We start from the raw sequence: 25,269 nt of genomic DNA, 5'->3' as shown, positions 1-25,269 counted from the left end.
ACTGCTGTGCTTGCTTTATTTTTTTAAGCTTGCTTTGGTGTGTGCTTTGGCAATCACTGAGTTCCAGGCAACCATAACTCCATACAGTATGGTGCAACACTTTCTGGTCCAGCTTTAGAAACTATGTAGTGACCTCCAGTGGCATGTCTGGTGAGGTAGTTATGTACATTGATGTCTTTGCAGCACTTGACCATATCATCAAGCAATAATCTAGTTCTGGAGTTTGCAGTATGTTTTTGGTAAATTGTGATTTTAGAAAAGCAGAACACCTTTTTGTAACTGATGTATTCTTCCCCATCTTTACAATAAGAGACTATATGACTTGTCCATGATAGTTTACAATCTAAAATAACACCTTTGTTTCTTCAATTGTTAATTGTTAATTAACAACTGCTATGCTGTTCAAATCAATTCTTGAACTCTAAACCAGAGCTGAATTTGATCATGTACCAAATAAAATGCTCTTAGTCTTTAATATGTTTGATTTTTTTTTCTTTTCTTATAACCAAATTAGTTCTGTCTCTAATGCTAAGAGTAGCAGTAATTACATAAAGTCTGGTTAGGGCTGGGCGATATGGAAAAAGGTCTTATCACAATATTTTTTTTCATATCAGTCGATATCGATATATATCACAATATACATTGAATCACTATTTCTGTCAAGCTTAAAGGTTCCCTTTCACTCCTGAGTTATCATAAGGTTAATTTTGGTTTAAATATTAATTTTCTGTCAGACATTGAACCTGACAAATAAAGTGTAGAACAGGTACCACCAACTGGTGGACCTGCTCAACATAAATTCAAACAAATTTTTTTTTGTGTGTGGTTTGTTTTTTGCCCTCATACTTCACTGACAAAGTTTCATTTGAGCATGGTGTGTTGGAGTGTAGTAAACATATGATTTATTATTATTTCTGAAACTTTCTAGCATTATATAAAATTTAAATGCTCCATCTCAAACAAACTTCAGGCAAATTTAAGCACTTTCTGCTGATAATAGGCCAATCTCTCCTGACTGCAGGACTCTCACTTCTGTGAAAAAACAAACTTTTGAGTAGGCCTACTTCTCCTATAGCTGCCAACAGCTTCCCAACATTCCCAGTTAGAGAAAGACTGAAAATAAGGTAATGTACCTGTGGCCCCGGGCCCATGTGGAAGCACATACGACTCGTTTGTCAAACACTTAGCTGTGTTCTAGAATTAAAGTCGTTCACTGCATTTGGTTCACTGTGGCGCTATTCTTATTATCATTGGCTGTTCATGTTGTCTGTCAAAACATGACTGGAATGTGTTCTGTCGACATTCTGTCGACTACTTCTCATATTTCAATCAAGGAGAAGTTATTTTGCGATCGTTATTGTTTTATCACCCTGGTCTAAGTCCAGTTTTACTGCTGATCTTGCACATGCTCTTAAAAAAATCTGTATGTCCATATATGCTGATGGTACAATAATATACATATGTAAACCCAGACACCTAAATGGCCAAGTGAACTTCCTGTGGGAATCCACACTGCTACTTTTGCTTTGTCAGTGTTAGATTGTATACATTGTAGATATTTTTTAACATCATCAAAATATCATATATTAACATAAGTCACAGCAAAATCCTTTCAATATTCTCTTACACACTGTTTTAGGCCCAGCCTCTTTTACACGTGTGATGTTTGTGAGGATTGATGGGCTTGTAATGCAAGACAGATTTCCGTGCAAACGGACAATAAAGTGTCATCTTATCACATTAGTATGTTAACAGTAGCTATGGAAAATCTTTCAGATGTGGCAGATCGCAAAGTAGCCTTGCCTCATTTTTACTTTGACTTAGTTGGCATAGTGATACTAACATTACAACCATGCACCTGATATTATCAGAGGATATACGTGGAAAGGATATATGAGGAGCGAATAGACAACCAACAAAACCAGTTGATGTTATGTTGAGTAAAATTCATACGATATGTAAGCAAACCATAAAAGTTTTAGTGATTCTGTTGGCTCACCATAGCTAAATATTAATTTGAATAACCTACCTGATTTCATTCAGACCTGTTAACTGTGGTCTAGTAATAGTAAACTATCGTTAGCTAACAATTTCCATAATGATAGAGATAGAGATAGAGTTTTGCAGATGATAAAGATGCAGTTATGATGTTTTTAATTTATTAGGATGTAAATATGACATGGCTGTAATTACAACATGGTCTGAGCATTGAGGATTATGAAAGGGGTATGTGATAATGTTTGATTTATGAAAATGTAAATATGACATGGTTGAAGCTGGGGCAGGACAAGATAAGCATTTTGCGTCCTCCTGTTCCTTTTCAAACACATTCTTTCATTTGTTTCCTCAATGGAGACTCTTTTTAAAAATTATTATTATCTTTCACTGTTATCTTTATTTGTTCAAAATAAACAGATAGGCAGGCACTTTAAAGGAGAGCATGAAAACTAAAGCAAGAAAACAATCTCAAAAAAGCAGAGAAATAAAACAAAACCATAATAAATATAAATAAAAAATGTTCATGAAAAATAAGAACAGTTTAATGTAAATATGTTGCACCCCTATGCCTTATTGTTTGTTTACCTAGAAAATAAGAATGAGTAACGACACATTACTCCCTTATCTTCACATATAAAACAAGATATGACAGTAAAAGAGTGTAAACTTCATAATATCAAGATGTTTTGGCTTCACTTTTGGGGAGCTGTTATGTTGTCCATCTTTATCCTCTATGATAGAAACACAGAGAGAACATGTAAACTCAGGGTGTGCTTCAATCCCCCTCCCAACAAAAAGACATCTATCCACCCTTTGGAGGGCATATGTAGGACAAGAGAACGTCAATCATGTTCTTTATGATGGGAGTTGGTGGATGGAGGCTGTGCGGCAGGTGGTGGGCCAAGGTCATCTCCCAAGCATCGATCAGATGAACACTGAGTCCTTTGAACATGGCCCTGAGCACATAATCACGCTCAAGCGAGTACCAGTCATTGTTGATTATTGCACTTTCAAGTGTCAAATTTTGGAGGTTTGCGGTCCGGATGACAACCAGCGTGCCCGGAGCCCTGTCCAGCAGCCGCACCACTGCCTTGCGAATGTTCTGCAGCCGCCGGATGTAGACCTCCATAGGGAAAGTGCCAAAGTGAGCCCAGATGCCAAGGACTACGACAGTGTTGTGGCCTCCTTTTACGCCATCTAGTTCATTGGCAATGTAATGAAGCTCACTGGTTAGGACCCTGGTAAAACGGATAGGAGGACCATGGCAGCGAAACGTCACCATGATGTTTTTTTCATAGTCCAAGGCCATGAAAGGTCCAATTCTCCTTAGGTTGTGCAGTTCAAACTCCTTAAGATCTAAAAGTATTACAGAAGGAACAGATTAAGCAGTGGTGTGAACAAAATCGAGCTTTTGCCAGAAATTCCTGTGGATCAGTTACCTGGTAGTGCTTCGTTGAGGAATTCAAACCACTGCCTGATGGTGGAGTCTCCATACATGTGGACCACTTTGCCTTTCAGGCACTGACGTATGGCCAAGGAGGTGTTGAATTGTTGAACTGTGGTTCCATTTAGTGCTCGCCACATACCATAGTAGTAATAGCCAGAGGGTCCAGATGTTACACTGCTGATTTTCACCTCTGGTTGACCTGAGAGAAGGTTGAAAGATAAGGGTGAGGTTATATTTGATGTTGTTATTGCCAACAAACTCTCTAAAAAGACTAAACTTATGGTGTAAAGTGATTGTATAAACTTCTTATGAACTACTTTTACTCCTGAGAGACTAGCTACAATGCCATCAGCTGGTGCCTTGTTCATTAACTTTTAGCTCAGTGCTCCATGCAACCGGGGCTCTTCTCCAAACCACCTGAATACATCTCTATATGGGAGAATGCTTCCCAGGAGAAAGTAGTATTTTTTTCTGCCTGTTTTACTTTCATTGTCCCTGTTCAGTTTTTAATTATTCTCAAGCAAGGCAGTGGTGGCAGTATATCATGCCCTACCTTCCTCTTTTGGCAATACAGTGACATTGGCAGGTCCTGAAGCTGGAATAAGGACTTTCATGTTGACACCACTGAGGAGAAGCACACATAATAAAATGTTTCTTACAACCATTAACAACACAAAGCACAACGAACATTATGTGAAGTAAAAATTTGACATTGTGGAGCAATTAGCAGCAAAGCCAGTTATTCTATCCCCTCTGGAGTTGATGGAGGCCAAACTAGAGCTAAAAGAAGGATGAATATTGGATTTACATTTGCTACTTAACACAACTCAAAATAAATGCCAACGTTGCTCCACATCTGCAGGATGTAAATAATAACTTTTTTAGGCCACTGTTTGCTAAACTTTAGCCATTTAAACTTCAAGGGATAAAAGGTGATAAAAAACATTTTTAGATTCAAACTTTACTGTCTGTAGTTGAAAAATTCTGAAGCTTCCCACCAAGGGGACTCATAGGTAACACTGGATATTTGCATTTATTAGAGGTCACACAAAAAGTTATTCCTGTCTCTGTTCTCTCACCTTTGAAAAAGATTCTTATCATTGGGCCTCATGTGGAATCTGTATTTTCCCTTGAAGTGGTTGATCCTGTTGTCACAGCTCAGGGTCTTTGGCTTGTAGCAGAACCAAGGCTCGCCTGTACGGAGGTCAGTGTAGTTGCAGATTGGCCTTTGGGTTTGACGTAGACAGATGTTACAGTTGGTAGTTTCAGCGATGGAGCCTGAACGGAACACGCTCTGGAAGTAAATCCTGTCAGGATTATCTTTGTTCAATCTTTTCAGCACTGTGACAGCCTCACCAGGGTGAACCAGTGTCACCTGGTAGGAAAGAGAGCCAGAGTTTTTACAAAAAATCTATAATCGATCTATAAACGATTTATAATCGTTTTTAAAATTACAACAAAGTTTGAATCGTAAACTGTGATCACTACAAACTGCTCTTGTGCTGTGTGAGAAGTGAAAGATATAGCAACAGTAACTACTGTAAGAGAAAGGGGGCTTAGTGAACAGCTATTTTGAAGATAGATTAAACACTAAATGTAAAACCACATTTAACATGATAGTTATTTGCATCACCTCAACCTGTGCGTCTCCTTCCCAGAGTAAAGAGAACACAGCAGAGTATCTCCCATTGAGATGATCCACCACTTGTCCAGCCACACCTGCACCAAGATCCATGTTGTGCAGTCTGGCGAGTAAAAAGTCCCCCCCAAACTTCCTGGGATGGTCCTGGAAGTCAGACATTTTTATCATGACCTCCAGCTGATCCCCTACACGCCACTGTCCTCCTCCCCTCCTTGGGAGAATGGTGAAGGTGCTGTGAGCTGGATTAATGGTCATCTTCAGAGGGTGACGAGCTGACAGAGTTGGAGTTTTAGGCCAAGTAAGTGAGTCGAGTAGGGAGCGCTCCTCCACGTCTTCCTCAGGCGACAGTGGTTGGAAGGTGCAGAAGCTGTGAGGCACTTTGGGGACATTGGAAACTTTTAGGGGAATCTGGCTGGTGCCCTAGAAAGATGATGTCAAAGATTAATCAAATTAATGCACTAAGAGCAAATTAACTAAATAAAGCAAAAAGGCCAAGAGGGAAGATTCTCCAGCTCCAAAGCTCAAAATAGTTGAATATTTTGGGGAGTATTGATAAGATTTCTTGATCTCTTACTGCAGGAATATTGACACGTGTAGGAAAATGTATATTCACAAGGCATTCCAATTCAAGGACTTCTTTGTGTGTTTTAAATCTTGTCAACTGCAATTCATGTTTTTGATAATTTATGTCATTTGTCAAGACGTGTTTTTGAAGTTGTTTCCTGCCTGATGGTGTGACATGACAGGAGCATTTTTACAGTTGAAATATGGATCGGACGTTTCTTGCTTGTGAATGACTGAGCCTTTGGAGGATGCCCCTTTCTTACCCAGCTGATACTAATTGGTCCGTGTTTTTTTTTCCCCACAATTTTCTCAGTCCTCTGTAGTTCCTGTGTCAACCGCTTAATGTTTGGGGGGCATCAACTTAACAAAAAGTGTATAGTTAAGTTTTTATCATCAAATGTCTTGTCTTTATACTGTTTTCATTTGAATATAAATTTAAAAAAAAAAATTGGAAGATCACTGTATTCTGTTTTATCTAGTTTTGTACCAACTTTTTGGGAATTGGGGTTGTATATAAAGTTCTCCAAAAATTCCAAATAGCCCATACATTTATATACTTTTTATTTATTCTGATATTTAAAGTCAGTGATAGTTTTGTGACTTGCTCTCATGTAATCACAGTCATTAGCAGTCAAGTACAAAGTGGGACAGTTTGACCAAATGTAACAAGCTTAACAATATGCCAGCAAAATCCCACTAAAGAGATCCCACTAAAACCAAGTTCTCACCTTCAGAACATTGACGTAACGTAGCAGGAAGATAAATACAGCCAGAACGAGGAAGATGGTGCGACGCCTCCTTCTTATACAAGCTATGGGCATGAAAGTCCTCATCTCTGGCTGCAACACAGCACTGTGACCACTTCCTCTGGTACTGGATAAAAAGATAAAAACAAAAAACAAGCCCCTTTTTACAGAAGAATATATATGACACAATCAAAGACAGCAGACTTTCTGTTTTGCAGTTTAGAATGATTCACAAGTTATGCTCTGAAACACAATGTAATAGTTGAATTATTTTTTTAATGGTTAAAAAAGTAATAAAAATTTGCTGAACTTCAATAGTTAAATATGATTAATTGATTTTTATCCACTTACAGTTTCATTTTTTTGCATTTTAAAACAGTTTTGAAGTCCATATTGACAAATATGGACAGCAATTTACATGATTGAAAATCAGCTGGCTGCCATATTGTTTCCTGTGTCAAAATTCTCAAGCTTGTATTACATCACCTACTGGCGAGAACATTTTTTTTTTTGGATGTTGCAGCACTTTGTGTTCTGTTAGTTGTAGGTTTTCTGCTGTAAGCAAAAGAGAATTCATACAGCCCTATACAGTCATTTTTCTGTTTTTTTTTTCTGGTCGAAAATTCTGAACTCAGTACATAGGAACAAACACAAACAGATGAAGTTCAGCTTTATGAATGTCTACAGTATAAAGGTAACATGCTTCAACCGATTTTCTCTGAACCACCAGTCTCTAAAGATAAAGTCTGAATATAAATGATTGTGCTCGCAAACCCATGTTTAGAAATTAATATTTCCCTCTGAATGTTTTTGGCTAAATAACTTCAACATATGAATGACATTTCTCAAAGTATTAGCTTCAAAAGTAGTGAGCACTTTTAGCATCAAATTATAAAGTATCAACAGTGACAGTATGCATTGTGAAATGTACTCAAGTGTACTTTCTACAGTGCATTCATTTCTAATTAAAGTCGCTAGTTTCTTTACAGACTCAGATCAATACCAAATATAATTAAGTTAATTATGATGTTTAATGCAGAAATTATATAAAGTAGTTCAAGTTAGCCACATTTTTTAACAGCTGCATCACTAAAGTGCCATTAATCCATTAATTTACTGTAATAAAATATTACAGAATTTAAAATGGGCCATTCTGCATAATGAGTTCATTTACTTTTAGTACTTGAAGTATACTGCATTTTGATAGCTATATTTTGATTTGAATGAACAATTTTATAAACTGATCCTATTTTTAAACTGTATATAAATCCTGATCAACAAAGTATCCAGGAACTATATTCAAGTAAATGTAATGGAGTAGAAAGTACATTGTTACTCTCTGAAGTGTAGTCGAACAGAAGTGAAAAGTAAAAAATGGAAGTCGCAAAACAACCTCGTATATTAGAATGGTTAGAGGCAACATGTCGTTTTCACAATGTCTACAAAATGGAACTAACTATACTTTATTTGAGCATATTGTGTCTTACCTCAGCAGAGATTAATTTGGGGAGAACAGTGAGGAAATCTTGGTTTGATTCTCACTTGCCGAAAAGTTTGTTCTATTTACTTGACTTCTTGGTGATGAATAAGGCAGCGTCCACATACAGCAGTGCAGCGTGACTCAGAGTCACGTTTAAAGCACACAGGAGTATCTCTCGTGAATTCTTTGTCTTTAACACACCCATGTGCTAAAAGAGCTTCCCGAACAGGATGAGTTTCTTTTACAGCCATAATTTAAAAAAACAAAACCCATTTTCATTTTATGTGAAATGACACATCACCATGAAAAACTATTCATGTATGTTAGCTGTTAAATATAATCTAACATACATGTGGTCTACTGCATGGTCAAAGCATTTGTTGATGTGTAGTCAGAGGGCTGGGTTTTTGTCTCTGTAGGCTTGCCAAATACAATGCCAACAATGACAGATCTGATCACGAAAGAACAACCGGTGCAACAGGTTCTATTTTGAGGAAGTTTAGCTGCAAAGCAGAGTCATAACATAAGACATCAGAAACATCGATTCCTTGCACATGTTCAAAGCCAGACTCAAAAGCCTATAGTCAAAAGTCTTTAGTCAATAGGGAGCAAGAGACTATTGTTTGAACAAATTACAACCGTGACTGTGGCGTGTCAGGTCCTGCCTCCTGCACGCTTTACCTACATGTCAGTGTTCGCCCAAACTATATCCAGTATTTCCAGGGGCTAAGAATGCTTCTGACACAGACAGTCTCCTGTTGTGTGCTACATGTGTGAAAGGTGAAGATCTAATTCTTTGGACATTGTCCACAGTTTTATAAGAAAGCTGTATGAGGGATTGAAAGAGAGAAAGACAGACACTATAAGTAACTGGAGCCACAGGATACTTTTAAAATATACTGAAGATTTGGTAAAACGTTTAAAATCCAAATTCTAACGGTATTTCTAAGGAATCTCAAAACATAGCCTTTGTAAAAACAAGGTTACTCCTTCACAGTCACAGTTTTGTGTAATTGCATTATATCTGAAAAAGTGTGTAAAAACCTTCATTAGAATTTAGGCGGGTTTTATGTCCATCACATATGTCTTTTCATAAATATTGCTCTGTATCATTACATTGAGCTGTTTCATGATTGAACACACTCACAGATGGTGTTTCAAACTCTTTTTTTTTATTGCAGCCGTAGTCTCTCATAGTAAGTCATAATTGCTTTGGTTGCACTCACTAAGAGTATGGTAACTCCCAGAAAACCTATTGATCCAGCCACAATGGAGATCATTGTCATGTGTTCTGCCCCTGAAAAGAGATGGACACTAGTCAATTATTCAAGTCTGTATTCAGAGTGCACATATACATCTCACACTGATCTGTATGTTATGTTATTAAGATAAAACTAATAGACAAACACAACAGAAATGATGGGTTCCCATTACAGATTTGCGCAAAACTAAGTCAATGTTTTCCAGATGATGATAAATCACAATTGCAAGATGACTGTGCTTCCACTCAGTGGTGTTTTACGATTTCTCTTGCAATAACATTCCAAGAGGCATGCCGATGGATGTTCAGAACATTAGCAGGTTTATTTCTGTTGCAGCCACCACACTAGCCGTCATTATTTCCAATCAAAGGCGATGTAGGCCTGTTATGCGAGCAATAATGTACGAGGGATTTCTGAGAGGTGAGAGGTCACAATTTCACAGAGGAATTATGGATTCAAAACTTCTGGATAATCTGTTTATCTTTTGAAGAGTTAATGGATGCAGTAACACCTCCTGTAGCGCCTGCTGCATCATGTGCTAGTGAGCCAGTTCCTACCAACAAGCACATACCCATAGAATCATGTGATCTAGAAAATCAAAAAAGTGTTTGTGACCACATCTATAGACTAATGCATTATGAAGGCATTCACAGTGATCATAATGCATTCATGACTACACTCATAAACACACAATTCTAACTGATGCAACATATCAACATCCATAAACCATTGTAGATACAACTTATAATGATTTTTTAAGTGGCGAGGATCTTGTGGATCCTTCTGTCTGGTTATAACCTAGAGGTTGACTGCTTGGGCTTATAACGCATTATAAATACATATACTTACTTATTCGCACATCAACAATCAACTGCAGTAATGACTCATACTGTGCTGTAACAGTCCACGCAGTATTGCAAGTTATTATTGTATGTGTGAATTAAAGTGAGGCACATTTTCATGCATTTGTAATATTATACGATTCATCATGTTTCATTGTTGTTGTTACATAAAATGTAATCATTTTCATGCATTTATAAGTGATTAATGCCTACCATTCACTAGAATACTTTGAAAAAACATTTAGAAGATTTAAGTCTGACAGCGTGTCAGTAGTAGTGAGTATGCTATATGCTGTAGCGAGCTAGCTAGCTAACCACTATCTTCCTCACAAACAGGCTATTTGCAAGCTAAGTTAGCCACTAGAATGTTTGCTGTTAGCCATACTTAGCAGGGATTTCAGGAGCTGCAGTAATCTCTGTCCACATAGCTAGCTACAGCATATAGCATACTCACTTCTAATATCAAGGGCTGCGACACTTTGTCTGTCCACTTTTTTTTTGTATTTTAAGTTAATCTTGGAGTGACACTGCAAGATCTCCAGTCTTTGTGAAATCTGATTCTGTGGCTAAAAACTCCATCTCAACTCAGTCTGGTAAATATATTTTTAAAGTATTCCCGTGAATGGTAGACATTAATCATTTGTTAATGTATGAATAAGTGGGTATAAGTATTTATAATGCGTTATAAGTCCAAGCAGTCAACCTCTAGTTTATAACTTAACGCCAGCAATGAAACATGATAAAGCATATATTATTACAAATGCATAAATATGTACCCCACTTAACACATACAAAAGGTAACTTATTATACTGCATGGACTGTTACAGTACACTATGAGTCCTTACCACAGTTGATTGTTGATGTATGAATAAGTGAGTATAAGTATTTATAATGCGTCATTAGCCAAATCAGTCAACCTCTAGTTTATAACAAGTCAAGGGCATCCACAAGACACTTGCCACGTCCTATCTATAATGGTTTATGACTGTTGATATAGTGCATATGTAAACATTATGTGTTTATGAGTATTCATAAAGAATCAGGAATGAAGTATAATTCACTATGAATGCCTTCGTAATGCATTATAGATGTGATCTTCATAGACAACTCTACCAAGGTTTTTTGTTAATTGATGCGTTTCTATTAGGCGTGTTTCACATTCATAATTTTTCCAATATGAAGGTTGATGGAACCCCGCCTAGTCTAAAGACAAGTCTACTTCACATATTTCTTCCCCCCAATTGACACATCATATCTCTAATACACGCACACATATGAAAATGTCTTTAGAGGTAAACATATGTGATATGTTTGGCTGTTTTATATGGACTGTGTACATACATATTCTGTTTTGTGTACTTATTCAATCACCAATTTATTCTACTGAATATTGTTTTTATTCATGAGATCAGTTGTTAATATGATTCACTGTCTTTAATTGTAAGTGTGCATTGACAACACATCAAATGTGATGCTAAGAAAGCCAACTGAATAGAGAGAGTGAGAAAGCTCGCTCTCAACCCGCTTCTACTGGCTTTTAACCTGACTCCTGAAAACACTTTAATGTAACAGTGTGTATTCTGTTAGTAATGTGGACTTAAATGAACAGTTAACTCACAGTATGATGCTGGGCCTTCTGATGTCATCCTCTTGCTGACCACCAGAGGTCCAGCAGACACAACAGCAGCTCGTCTCCCCTCTTTGTCCAGGTGGCTCACTGACCTCTTGGCGCGCTGCTGGCTGCTGCAATTCTGTTATGAAATGAGGGACAGATGTTGATTTTCACTCCTCCACATCTGACAGTTGTACTTACAGATTAAATTTCACATGAAGAATTTTGATTTTTAGAACATGATGCACTGTTATTGCTACCCAACAGTAGTGTGCATGACGTTTTATCATAACTGCATAGAAATTCTTGAGTTATGTTGACTTTTGAGCACCAAAATTTAATCAGTTTAGCGTGAAGCTTAGGCCTTGGATGTCGTGTTCATGGTGATGCGACAGTACTGACATACAGAAGACAACATAAAGCATGCCTCTGGCTACGGCTGTTGCTGGCACGGAGCTTGACCAGCTTGAAAAAAAATATTCTGTCCTCTTCTGTCCTCTCTTTCAGTCTTTCTCCATCTTTACAAGTGAAGTTACTACACATTAACATTAACAATGTAATTGTTACTTGGAAATACTAATAATAAATCCCAATTTGACATAATGCTGACGGATCAGGAGGAGGACTGTGGGAGGTCCCTGACAGTCACCAAAGGCTGAGGAAAGTCACCACTATCACACAGTGGTGCAGTGAACTTAAGATGGTATAGACCAGCAGCTAGAGTAGACCAGTAACTAGAAGATCTGAAAATACGTCAACAGGTAATCGGTCCCAAACATCGGCAGGTCTATCTCAACCTTGAAGTGGCATTTTGGCTTACCTTTGTACAGTCTTCACCAAGTCCACATACGTTGGCCAGGCAGTGAATGTAGAGAGGCAAGCCTTTGGGCATGGTGAACATCTGAATGGAAAACCTGCTCGTCTGTGCCAGGCCGTTAACAGAGAGCCAGTGGAACGTGTTGTCAACCGCGCAGCTGGGGACAAGAGAGGATGGCATTCAGTATCAGTGTCACCCAAGACAAAGAAAGCAGTTCAAACATAATTACACCCTGAGAAACAACTTCTGAGCTTTTGGTTATCACCTTTTTGCGCACTCCATTTGGCCTTTATGTTGGCTATTAAGATAGAGGTTAAGGATGGAAGTTGGACTAGGCAACGTAGCAATGCTCTGAGACTAGATACTGTCTTAGATTTTGGTCATCATTATATCGTCTTGTCTTTTCCTGCTTTTAAAGGCTGAACTACAGTAAAGTGATGTGATTTTCTGAAATTATCAGACTGTTCTACCTGTTCTATTGTCTGCCTTTTCCACTTTGTCATTATTGACCAAACTACTGATGATTTATTACAAAAGAAATCTGTTGTGTAAATATTTTGTGGTCAATCTTGCAATATTTTTGCAATATCAATACAAGATATTATAAGATTGCCTTTATGTAGTCTAATTTTTTTTTTACCTTTTTAATTTGCTTAATTTATTTTATTCCTTTTTATTCGTGATTTTATTGTTTGTGTTGATGTTCTTGACCATTTCTTTGTATTTTATATTGACATTCTTCCTGCATCTTGGATTATTTGTCCTTTTGTTTTTAATTGTTTTTCAACTCTACGTTTCATCTCGCTTGTGTTCAATAAGACTGTTGTTGTATCCGTGTCTGTGTATCCCATTTCTGCTTTGCTTTTTGAGAGTCTGGGCGTCTAATGTGGACGGGGCTCATATTTGAAGTGGGAAGGAACTGTGAAGGTATGGATACTGATTAAAGTTTCCTATCAGTAATACTAAGTCTAACAGAGCTCAGTTAAAGTGTACATCAACAAACGCAACAAATACTGATGTTTACGCACAACTGCATCAAGAAATCAAAGTAATAAATTGTCGTTGCTGGAGGGATCGGTCAGTAACATTTTCACGTACCCATCCTGAAGAAGGACCCCCTGCTCCGTCTCGTGTGGGTCGGCGCTCTCAGTGGCCCAGCATGACGCCACCTGCAGGAGCACGTCTGAGGCAAAAGAGTTGTTGGTCTGCAGCGCCACCTGCACGAACAGAGTGTCCTCAAGCTCCATGGTTATAGCGTCTGTGTAGCGGGAGGTGTATGACTCATCGGTGTACAGGGTCATGGTCAGGCCCAGCCGCAGGGAGGAGTTGAACTCCACCAGGGAGACTGAGGAGAGCCTACGACAAAAACAAAGATGTGTTTGGATGTTTCTCTCCTTTATGAACAATGTTTTTGTTTGTTTTGTTTTTTTTACTCAGGCAAAGAGGCAAACTATGAAGAAGTTCTCACCACTCCGTATCCACGCTGACTTGAGCGTTGCGGACATAATGTCGTGGGTAGACACACTTCCAGACGACCTTTAGGTCCCGCCGGCTGATGGTTTGCTCTTTGGTCAAGGTCACCCTCAGAGTGTTTTGAAATTCAATGTGGGTTTTGTTTACCTGGACAAACACACCCACAAACCTAATAAACTCAGTGTATAGTTTTGCGGCTTTTCATTATCATGTCGGTTATGGGATTATGCAAAACTGTACACGATGTAGTCTCAGTGGGGTCAGGGAAAAGAAGAAAGAAGCTACAGACCGAATATCATAAATCCAATTAATTCATCGTTTTTCAGACACTTGAAAACTGAAATATGAGGGCTCCTTTACAGTAACAATAAGTCTACTATCTGTTTAGTGGCTTTTAGAGTTGGTGGTTGGAGGGGAAAAGCAAAACACTTCACAGTCCGTTTAACCCTTTGAAACCTGGGAAAAATGGTTTGATTTCTTCCAGAAACATTGGTAGAGGGCAATAAGCAACCTAACAAAACATGGCCCAAATTTCAGTAAATTACCACAACAAATATTACAAGAAAATTACCAGAAAATAAGCACAAAAAAAGAAATGACCCCCAAAACAACTGCTGATTTTCTGATATTAATCTAATTATAATGATTATAAATATAGCTTTTTGCACATTTTTCCATTTTTAAAAAAGATATTTATTAGGTAATTTTTTTGTCACCACTTAGTAATTTCTTTTTTGTGGGACATTTCTTCCCAAGTTGAATATTGTATATTCCCCCATGTCTCTTTTTCAAAGAAGTCAAACCAGTTTGCTCAGGTTTAAGGGGTTAATGGCTTGTGAAAGGTGTCTGAAAGCAGCACAAGAAAACTGATGTCTATCCAGGTTTCAAGGTGTTTATATATCTAGATGTCTCATGCACTTGCTGAACATGCAGTTCGCTTAAGTTTCAAGTTATCACTTGAATTTCTCGTCAGTAACCATACACAATATGTAAAAATAACCTTTTGGGGCAAATCTATGATTAACTACAGACTATCGAGGCTCTTCTAGATCATAAGCAATAAAGAGCAATGAGCATGATATTCTATCTGTACCGATGTTCTCATTTCTCCAGTGGTAAATGTTGCCCTGCACAAAATCTGTCCATCACTTAGCACTGAAATGTCTTTTTATGACCTCTATCAGTCACTCACCTTCCTCTCAGTTCCACACTCAGAGGCTTTTCGTGAGGTGTGGAAGAAGTAGAACATCTCACTTTCATCCACACTGCACCGTCCGTCGTTCAGTTGTACATCAACGTTTCCCCCGAGGTAAGAAGTCAGGTAGAGTTTGGCTATTCCACCAGTCACCAGTTTATCTTGACACTGGCTGAAAAGGCCTTTGTCTGTTTTAAAACAAGGGTCACAGTCAAAGAATCCCACTTGTAGAAGTTGTTTTTGATAAGCAACAGCCATGGTAACTGAGTGCTAAAGCCACAGGAGAGGCGCATAACATGATTAACAGGATTTTTGGACCCCAAACATCTACATACATTAAGCAGCAGGCTACAATCTCTAACAAAAACTCACTTTGGTCAAGTTATTGTTGACTCCCAGTCTTTAAATGATGATAGCTGTCTGCGGAGGTCATAATTAAGAAGCTACTGTAATATTTATTGTGGTCCAGACACACCACTGGTGTTCAGATACACCTCTTCCAGGGTGTCTGCAGGTCCTTCAAAAGTCCTAAATCCAATTTTAGAAATAATATGCCTTAAAAGTTATTAAGCAGACAAAAATTTTAATTTGGGAGGTCTTTAATTCTGCAAACATTTGATCTAATTTTGTTTAGCCATCTTTACGTTTTTGTCAAAATGAGTCAAGCTCTTGGAAAGTCCACATTTATGATGTTATATATATCTTTAAACCTGCCACTTAATCCAAGTCTTTTTTTAAACTTTATACTTGCTCTTACCTGTTGGCAAAATGTAGATTAACCAAACTCTGTCTAATGCATTTCTGCATAAAACCTTCCTCTGCAAGGGACCACATATACACTACTGACCTTTATACTTACCTACAATGCTTGAATAAGAGTTAAAAAAAAAAAAAAAAAGTTATTTTTCCAAATATCTGTCTTAAATTTGGTTAAAAGACAAATTTGGAAATAATAATTTGATCCTTTTGGCGAAATACTTCATTCACAAGTGTCGTTTTTTTCAAAATCACTCCCTTATTTATGCTTTCACAAATTAAATAACATGATTTTAAAGAACACTGAAATATTGTAAAATGACAATATGAATGTAAATTAATTTCTATGTACCGTAGTTCCTGAATCTTCAGTGTTATGGTTTTATTTATTTATTTATTTTTTACTTCCCCTATCTGTTTTTGTTGTTGCTTTATGATTTATTTTTAGTATATATACTTTGACACTTTATACTTTGACTGTTTTGGTTGCTGCTCGTGTCTTATGTAAAATTGCAAACATGGCTTTTTGATTGTTCTTATTTAAATAAAAAAAATTGGTTAACATTGATCTTGTAAAGGTCTTAAAACCATTAAATTTAAGGGTCTGACACTCTGACTACACATTAAAACAAGATTTCCACCAAAAATCTATAGTATTTGACTGGATAAGAAATGTGAAGTCAAAAAGATTACCGTTGCAGATTGGCTGTGCAGCTGCAGGCCGCTTGATGACGGCGCTCACGTCGTAGTAGCCATGTTGGCACACACAGGTGTAGGAGCCCAGAGTGTTGATGCACAGAGAATTACGAGGACACAGAGTTTCTTTGGAGGAAGTGCACAGATCTGGACCTGACAGTCAAAGGAAACAGGATAAAAACAAATTAATTTGACTTTCGTGACAGACTTGAAGTAGTTGAGCTGGCTTCTCACCGACCGTCCCAGTAAATGACCCCATCTGTGACTGTCACATTTGTATTCAGGGAGTGGATGTAATCCAGCTGATCCTCAACAGGCAGCAGCACGTCTTTGTCAGCTTTTGACGCGTCGTAAGACATAAACAGAATCTCGGTTTTGTCTGGCTCTTCTGCGGGTTCGAAGGTGACCAGCTCGACGCGGGCTGGCTGATCGAAGCCGCTCAACAGCTCCTGCAACTGAAGGACATAACCACAAGTGAGATGCTTCAAGAACAACCAAGCAACAGACATCAGTAAAAGGTAAAGAAAATTTAATTTCATTACTCTGTTGAGTCTTTTCTAAAGTGTTTTCAGAAACATACACCGGTTTCGCACTGGAGGCGGAAGTGCTGAGAAGTGCACAGATTGTCTGTGGAGCGCTGCACACACACACAGAGACAGAGCTCTTTAAATGTTAGTGCTTTTTAAATGCTACTGAGCAGATGACCGGAAAAGTGTCCTGACCTGTGAGAAACGTGCTGCTGGTGTGAACAGCCAGGTGACTGCTGACACATCACGTTAGATGTTATTATCTATTTAGGGGTCTAACGTCTAAATAAAGATTTTGATTGGCTGTTAGTATTTCTTTCGTGGATGTAATCACTCCAGGAGCGACTCAAACAATAACTTTAGCCACTTTGGTTTTCTTCATAGTTGTGTGGACTCCAGAATGATTTTTAGAGCCATCTTTTTATAGTTATAGTTATATGTTGGTGTGGACGGCCTTTTACACAGCGCTGTATACAGTTAGGATGAAAACTGGACCTGAAGTTTGCTCCTTGATGTCAAAGACTCATTTTCTCTCACCTTATCTTTGAAAATCTTTCCCATCTTCGCTCTGGGTTCTGACATGTCGTCCTGCAGATCCTCGGGCAGTCCCCAGGGCACGACCAATGTGAGAACCATGTTGGGTACATCGAACTGCAACTCTGCAGAAGCCAGGAAAAGGAAACACCGTGGATTAGGTTTATCATGGTAGACAATTAAGCAAATCAAGTATATTAGAATCAGAACAAGTGAAACTACTGACACCACACAGCTGCAGCAGTCGTGTCGGACTAATGCTACCTCAGACTGACCTTGGGTCAGAGAAGGTCCAACAGCCCTCACAAGAAGCTTGAAGGATGAATTAGCTCCGTCAAACCCCACATGAGAGTGTTCTGACTCCCACTCTCCATCACATATCTCCCACACGTCGAGGACGTAGGACTTCCCCTCCTCCAGCCCGGGGAGATGCAGCTGTGCATCAGTCACGTGGCTACTCTGGATGATGGTGCCATTATCCACAGAAAGCTCATATAGAAATGCCACAGCTTGTTGGTGGGTGGTGCCTTGCGTCCACAGAGCGGTGGAGTCGTTGGAGCGATACCTTAGCTGGGACACACCAAGAGGTCCTGGGTACACACAGTATCAGGCCAAGCATTAAAAAAACAGGTAGATAACGTGAATGTATGTGTGTGTCTACATAAACACTGACAAAAAAATAAATAAATCAACAACAAAATTATAAAAGCCTGCAGTGAGAAATATGAGAGGCCAAGAACTGAGAATTATCGCTGCGCTTTGCCAATTAACATGTTGACTTATTCTTCAGGAGGGAAAATCTGTGTACTCATCATTTAGATTGTCAACCACCACAGTCACCACCTTTAGAATAAACCCCATAATCTCATAATCCTGTAGGTCCCCCAGGAGCCATTGGCAGTGATTCCCAACTGGTGAGTCAAGGGTCCAAAAGTGGGTCGTGTTACATTCTGAATGTCCTGTAAGTGACTCACAAATCTATCAAGTTTGTAAAAAAAAAAAAAAAAAAAACACTTTTATTTATTTTTAATTTTTTAGAGCTTTTATTTTGAAGTGCCATTTCCTTCTGTAGAGTGAGTGAATAACTAGCTTGATGACATGGCCAAACACATATGTGACACTAAATATATTATAAACTGTGCGGACCTTTAACTGATGACTAAGCAGAAATATGGACCCCATGTCTGGACCAGTTGGGACCCACTGGTCTGACAAACTCCCAGTGACCAACTTCTAATCCCCAGCAGCCTGATGCCACATTAAAGGAGCATGTGTGGGACCAGTGTGTTGTCTTTTCATCAGTTCCTGCATTACCTGTGTGTGCTGTGACTGTCTTGGCACTCATGACCACACTGTCTCCACACAGCGCCTCCACCTGGGCCTGGTACTGTTGGCACGGCAACAGCCCCCCCACAGTGAAGCTGGTGACGAGCGTTGTGCCCCGCAGAGCCCCCTCGTGGTAGACTCTGAAAGCAGAGATGGACGAGGTGTTCCTCACCTCCCAGCTCAGGGTGTAGTTGTCTGGGCCAAACGATGTCTGACGCAAGGCCTCGATGCTGGAGTGAGCTGAGGAGCACAGAGGAGATTATGTTTACGGTATGGTTTTGATTTTTTTTGTGGTACTTGCCTACAGTCAGTTAGCGGGTTTACATTAACCCTTTAAATTGAAATTGCGAATATAAAATCCACCTCATGGAAACACGACAGTTTTTAAATTTTTTAAAATTATTTTTATTGGAAAAAAGTACTGAAGCTCGCATGAGGTGGCATTTCAGAAGATCAAAAAACCAAAAACATATTTTTCAAATTTGCAATGGAAACACTTTTTTTTTTTAGCTTTTACAGTTAACATGGTAAGAAAGGATTTTGAAATTGCTTCCATTTTATTTATAGTCATGTTTTACTCAGCATCCCAACTTTTTTGGAATTGGGATTGTAAAAAAAGATTTCATTGTTAGGTGTGTGTCATATCAGATTGTTTTGATTTGTAGGAGAAGGTATGAGTTATTTGTTCTCTCAGAAGTTATAATGTCTTACGTTTTTCATGGAAACATCCACACTACCACTAAAGTTAACATTAACAGTAGGTAAGCTCTGGAGGCATTGCTGGTAAATGAACAGGAAAATAAATAGCATACAGTAACTGTGTATCTGTGGATAGACAGTGATCTAAAATATATTGTATATGCACAGTAAATCATTGACTGTAGACTAAGTTCAGCATCAGTATAGTGGTCTATAGTGGGTTCAAATGGACAAACACGTGATGGACTAACTGGTTCATTAACTGTTCAGGGCTTACCGGAATTTCCATCGTTCAGGACCATCTTGCTGTAGCGGGACTCCATCCCCGCTTGGCAAACTGTTTGCAGGCCAAACTTAACCCTGCTGCAAGGCTCCAGGTCCGATAAGACGAACTCAAAGTTGTCCTCCTTGTGCCAAAAGAGCACCTCCTCTGTGATGCGGTCTGCGCTGTTGACGTAGAAGGCAGTGATGAGGAAGGACGAGAACTTTCGGTTCTTAGGGCAGTCCCAGGCCAACGATATGCTGCTGCTGTTCCATGACGTCACCTCGAAGTCCTTGGGAATGTCAGGGTCTGGGGGAGGGTAAAGGATAAAGAATTGGTTAGCCACTGGATGAATGTAAGTCCAATATTCACTCTCCTTTTAGCTCCACTTTACATGCACTTAAAAAAAATCTGGAGCTAAAGTTGCTAAAGGCTCCATGTTCACTATGTCTCCATGATTTGGCGCTGAAACCTTGTTAAAGAAGCTGTACACAGCATTCAGAGCATATCAATGATTCAGAGTTTGAGCCGGTATTTTCTGTATACGGATGTTAACATACAGGCGGCTGAACTGGCTGCTAGCAGCTAACAATGCTATTGGCACAAACTAAAAAGCTTAAAAATGCAAACAACAGCAGCAGTGCTGACAGAGCTAATGGTGTTAACCTGGAGGGAAAGGGAACATTGGTTTAGATTTGAGGGGAGGTAGGAGGGACATCTCCCTCAAAATTAAGAACATTGATGCAAAGGCAAAAAAAGAAATCACAAAAATGCAAGAAAGTCAGCGATTGACGCTCGATCAAAATGTGTTTCCAGCTAAACTTGTCTCATAAATCTGCAGTTCTTCATTTGTCTTAAATAAATTAACAGAATATCTGAGTTGTTGCTTGCATAAACTTGCATTTTAAAGAATTTGTCTTTAGCTCTTGGAGGTATCTCTCTGATATTTTAAACTTAAATCAAAAGAAGCAGCCAGTATAAAATACACAGCTGCATTGCTTTTCAGTCAATTAGCACCTTAACCCTTTGAAACCTGAGCAAATTGGAATGATTTCTTTCATAAACATGAGAAGGCAGTAAGCAACAAAAGAAGAAATAACAATAAATATAGTTTCCCCTCTTTTTTTCCCCTTGCTTTACAAAACAAATCTAAATCTTCTAATTTCTTGCAATTTCTGTAACATTTCTTACAAAGTTGCTTATTGTTTTCTTTCCCACATTTTTGAAAGAAAATGCTCTAATTCTCTCAGGGTTTAAAGGTTTAAATACTTGTCAAAGGCGTCTGAAAGCAGCACAAAAAAATGATGTTACTCTAGGTTTAAAGGGTTAAACCAAATTCCATTCACCTCCATTGTATTGTGGTGAAGTAGCTGTCGGACGGATATCTCAAAACTTGGACAAACAAAACCAAAATTATCTGCATGACTAGAAACCAGTATAGGTAAGCAATACTGCTTATTTGTGGTTATGTGCTAGTCCATCCCCCCACCACCCCGTACCAGTAATAGTGGAGAGGCAGGTGAAGGAGTGAGAGCCTGCAGCCTCCACGCAGGCCACGTAGGGGCTGCAGGAGTCCAGAGCTGTGAAGCGGTAGTGGTTGTTGGTGGTGGTGCCCTTGCTGAGAGTGCTATAGGAGCCCAGTTCATTGTGGAAGAGAGTCACGGTGTGGCTGCTGCCGACGGCTGCTGGCCGGTTCTCCACCCAGGAGACCAGCAACATGGACGCAGACCTGGACTCCAGCTTGACAGGGTGACGTGCAGTGTGGCCTAGGACGAGACACATTGGAGTTTCACTTGTACAAAGTGTTCATGAAAACAGAAATTCAAAATCATCACAAATAAACCAGAAATTAAAAACACTTTCACTCACACAAATGTGCTCAATAAAACTTCACTGCAGTCCAGATTAATAAATCTTAACATTTTTGGCCAGAGAGCAGAGCTAGACTAAAGGTCAAGGGGTCAAAAACATTAGGTTTTTAATCACAAACATACACAATAAATTTAACAACAATGTGGGCTATGGTTGTTAAAGGCAGGAGACACCACACTGTGCCGACTGAAGAAATGTTACAGTTGGCCTTTTAACTCAAAACAAGGGGAAAAAAAAACAATCCACAACTTGGCATGAAATTTAAAAAATATATATTAAAAGGTGACAGGAAAATGACCTTAAACTTAGCTCAAAAATGCTTAAAAATTATCATATGACTTGGGGGAAAATAAAGAAAACATCAATGTCAGTCAAGTTGACCTTTGACCTTTTTGGATATTAAAAGGTTAGCGCCTCATCATTATATCCTATTTGACATTTGTGTGAAATTTGTCATAATTAGCTTATAAATACTTGAGTTACAGCCAAAAACATGTTAGGCCACAGTGACCTTGACCTATGACCACCAGAGTCCAATCGATGTTTGTGCCAAATGTGAAGAAATTCCCTCCAGGCGTTCTTGAGATATCGCAGACAGACAACTTACAAACATAATGCCTCTGGCCAAACACTTCACCGGCACAGAGGCATAAAGAATATGCAAGAATATTTTCCAGAGACATTTCATTATCTATACATGATAAGCAATTTTTGCACTTTGCGGGTGATTTCATGCCAAGTTGCTGATTGCCTTTTTCCCCCATGTTTTTTAAAAGAAATTAAACCTATTGGCTCAGTGTTTCAAAGGTTTAAATGCTTGTAAAAGGCATCTGAACGTAGCACAAGAAAGCTTTAAAGGGTTAAAAACTGAGAGCAGGTCAACATTCAAAGACAAGAATTAATCAAATACACAAACAAACTTTATCTCACCAAATGCAAGGAAGAAGTTGTCGTCCTGGTGAAAGTAGACGGTGCCGTTCTCACATGCAAACACCTCAGCAGGACTCAGTAAATTTAGGAGGTCCTGCAGATGATTAAAGAAAATAAAAGATGTGAATCCTACATCATCCATCTGTATGTTATTGTAGTTTGATAAATGTCAGAAGTACCTTGGTGGCACTTGTTGGTTGACGTAAGGGTTTCTGTCGGCCTCTGACTTCAGTGAACTTTGTGCCTTGGAAAGATTTCATTTAACATTTAAAAACTATTGCTTCTCAGTGGATAAAAACAAAAGAAAAAGTTTGAATTTGCTTACGTGGGGTGATTCTTAAAGTCCATGCCTGAGCGGAGCCTCCGTAGTGAAGTGTTAGCTTGTTTTGTACAGCCAGGGGCACCGTCAGGGAGCTCACTTTACCCACCCTCCTGATGGATCTTAGAGCCGTCTCATTGAGCCAAATGTTGCCATTTTGCCTAAAACGATGAGAAATGATGACATCTCGGTACACAACATTTTCTCTGAGAGAGATTCCCAATCACATTAAAAAAATCAGTCTGTATATCTGCTGCCCCCACATGGACACAGCTGGTAAAACCTCACTCACAGTTTTTTTTAGCAGCTTATGTTCAATTTGTATCCATCTGGGACACTATGCTTGTCCAAGGTGCTTGTTAAGGCCAAAAGTATGTAGACACCCCATGGAATTTTGTGAACTGTCAATTAAAGGCGTTTTTTTTTAATGGTTTCCAAAATCTGGTAGGTGGTCTTCTTGGAAGAATAGAGCCTGTTATACCAGAGGATAAGTTCATAGGGGCCATATTATCAGAGGAGGGGGTTACTGGGGTGTGACTCTTTTTTCTTTAAAACCTTGATTCAGAAAATAATTTTCCTCAAGTGACCTTGAGTGACTAGAGGAAAATACATGACCCTTCCCACACCTATTGGAGCCAATGTAAAAAAAATCAAACACTGACATTAGAGACATCACCAAAACAAACAGCTAATTTCCTAACCCCTTAAAACCTGAACAAATTGGCTTGATTTCTTAAAAAAAATCCAAAATTGGACAATTAGTGCGAAAGTACAAAACTACCTGAATATTTAAAAAAAAAATGTAATGAGCAATGAAAAAAATGAAAGAAGAAATGACCCAGAATTTAAAAAAAAAAAAAAAAAAAAACAAAAAAAAAACCAACAGTTTTTTATGGTTTTGGAATAGCATGTTCAACAATAAAGTCTAAGTTCATATTTACGTCTCCACATACTTTTGGCCACTCCAAACGAAATTTAAAAAACTGTTAGGCTACAGCAATGTAAAAATAAGAAATGAGAACATATTCATATTTGAAATTACACTGAAATAATGCACGTAGTGCATGAGTGCTGAGATACATAATGAGTCATGCCATCTCTTTAGTAATCACTTACCGTGTATACAGTCATGCCGATTAGCAGAGAAACATAAAATTGCGGTTTTGTATATGAGGTTTGGCGTGAGGTTCACTTCAAACAGCTGAGGACGCGCTTGTTCAGACAAGTTTAATCGCACCTTGTCAACTACACGTGTCTAAACGTCTTGTGTTTACCTGTCCAGAGCCCCGTCCTTGCTCATCCAGCATATCGAGAAGGAAATATCTTCACATCGTCCTGCAGGAACAATAATTTAATAAGTATCTGCGAACGTAACAAATTCTGGTTTCTGCAGTAATGTGTCGGTCGGTCAGTGCGCTACTCACCAAAGGAGATTGTGTGAGGTACCAGTATGAAAAAGATGAAGGAAAACCCGAAGGAAGTCCTGAGAACACAAAAGCTGATTAATGAGCTAAATTGAAGTGAAATAACTCAAATCAATGTGACTTTTTTTCCTTACATTTTCTTTGTATCTCCATCAAAGGGACGCATATCGTGTCTTAGTCCGGGTTTGGCCGGAAATGTCGGACCCCTAATGAGTGCCAGGTGCGCGCTGCCCTCACGCACCTGCTCACATTCGCCAAAGAAAAATCATTTGACATTTATTCGGCTAATATTTTTAATGTCATGAAGAATTCACTTTCATGATGATTAACAAAAACAAAGGGCCGAAGCAAAGATGTAAGAGTTAGGGGCTGTTCTTTATTTATCAGAGGAGGCGGATGGCTGAATTTATTTTCTAGACTTATTTTGACTCTCTCTGATACGGAGGACTATAACTGTCGTGGAAATAGTAATGAAACATTAAATGAATTCATAACTAACTGTACAATTAATATAGCCTAGAAAATCAGAAATCTGTTTGTAAATTAATTTATGAAACTGCAAATGAATAGACTTGCTCACAAAGTAATTCATGTTTTGACGTTTTAATCAGAAATTAAAAGATGAATTATAACAAGAATTTACACTTGAAATATGAATCCATAAATAAAAAGTTAATTAAAAAGATGTGTTAAACAGGCAATAACTACATCATTTAAAAATACATTAATCAATTGTGAATTCAGTTATTTATTTCTCTTTAACAATTGTATTTTGCAATTGAGTATTAAATTCAATTATTAATTTATGAATTAATTAAAGTTTAAATTATTTATTAGCTGTTTTA

At 38.4% G+C, this 25,269-nt stretch overlaps 2 protein-coding genes across 2 annotated transcripts; both read right to left on the bottom strand.

Moving 5' to 3' along the window:
* Positions 1-2,518: 2,518 nt before the first annotated feature.
* On the bottom strand, positions 2,519-8,233 carry LOC121961433 (NXPE family member 3-like). The gene is made up of 7 exons (XM_042511421.1): positions 7,885-8,233; positions 6,380-6,524; positions 5,079-5,507; positions 4,525-4,820; positions 3,999-4,069; positions 3,438-3,644; positions 2,519-3,354 (listed from the first exon to the last, which is right to left on the bottom strand). Exons 2-7 carry the CDS (start codon positions 6,482-6,484, stop codon positions 2,801-2,803), a joined length of 1,662 nt encoding a protein of 553 aa, XP_042367355.1. The 5' UTR covers positions 6,485-6,524; positions 7,885-8,233; the 3' UTR covers positions 2,519-2,800.
* Positions 8,234-9,033: 800 nt separating this feature from the next.
* On the bottom strand, positions 9,034-24,644 carry LOC121961627. Its single transcript, XM_042511681.1, has 19 exons — positions 24,559-24,644; positions 24,425-24,483; positions 24,275-24,335; positions 23,007-23,161; positions 22,861-22,925; positions 22,682-22,775; positions 21,379-21,645; positions 19,895-20,188; positions 18,907-19,158; positions 17,868-18,182; positions 17,596-17,717; positions 16,770-16,986; positions 16,529-16,684; positions 15,077-15,267; positions 13,880-14,031; positions 13,510-13,767; positions 12,415-12,568; positions 11,601-11,733; positions 9,034-9,174 (listed from the first exon to the last, which is right to left on the bottom strand). Exons 1-19 carry the CDS (start codon positions 24,588-24,590, stop codon positions 9,050-9,052), a joined length of 3,102 nt encoding a protein of 1,033 aa, XP_042367615.1. The 5' UTR covers positions 24,591-24,644; the 3' UTR covers positions 9,034-9,049.
* Between the last annotated feature and the right edge of the window lie 625 nt (positions 24,645-25,269).

Source organism: Plectropomus leopardus, chromosome 22 (genome assembly GCF_008729295.1).
Source record: "Plectropomus leopardus isolate mb chromosome 22, YSFRI_Pleo_2.0, whole genome shotgun sequence".
NCBI classification, from domain to species: domain Eukaryota; kingdom Metazoa; phylum Chordata; class Actinopteri; order Perciformes; family Serranidae; genus Plectropomus; species Plectropomus leopardus.
The sequence above is the reverse complement of the archived record's forward strand: the minus strand, read 5'-3'. Positions and strand labels throughout refer to the sequence as shown.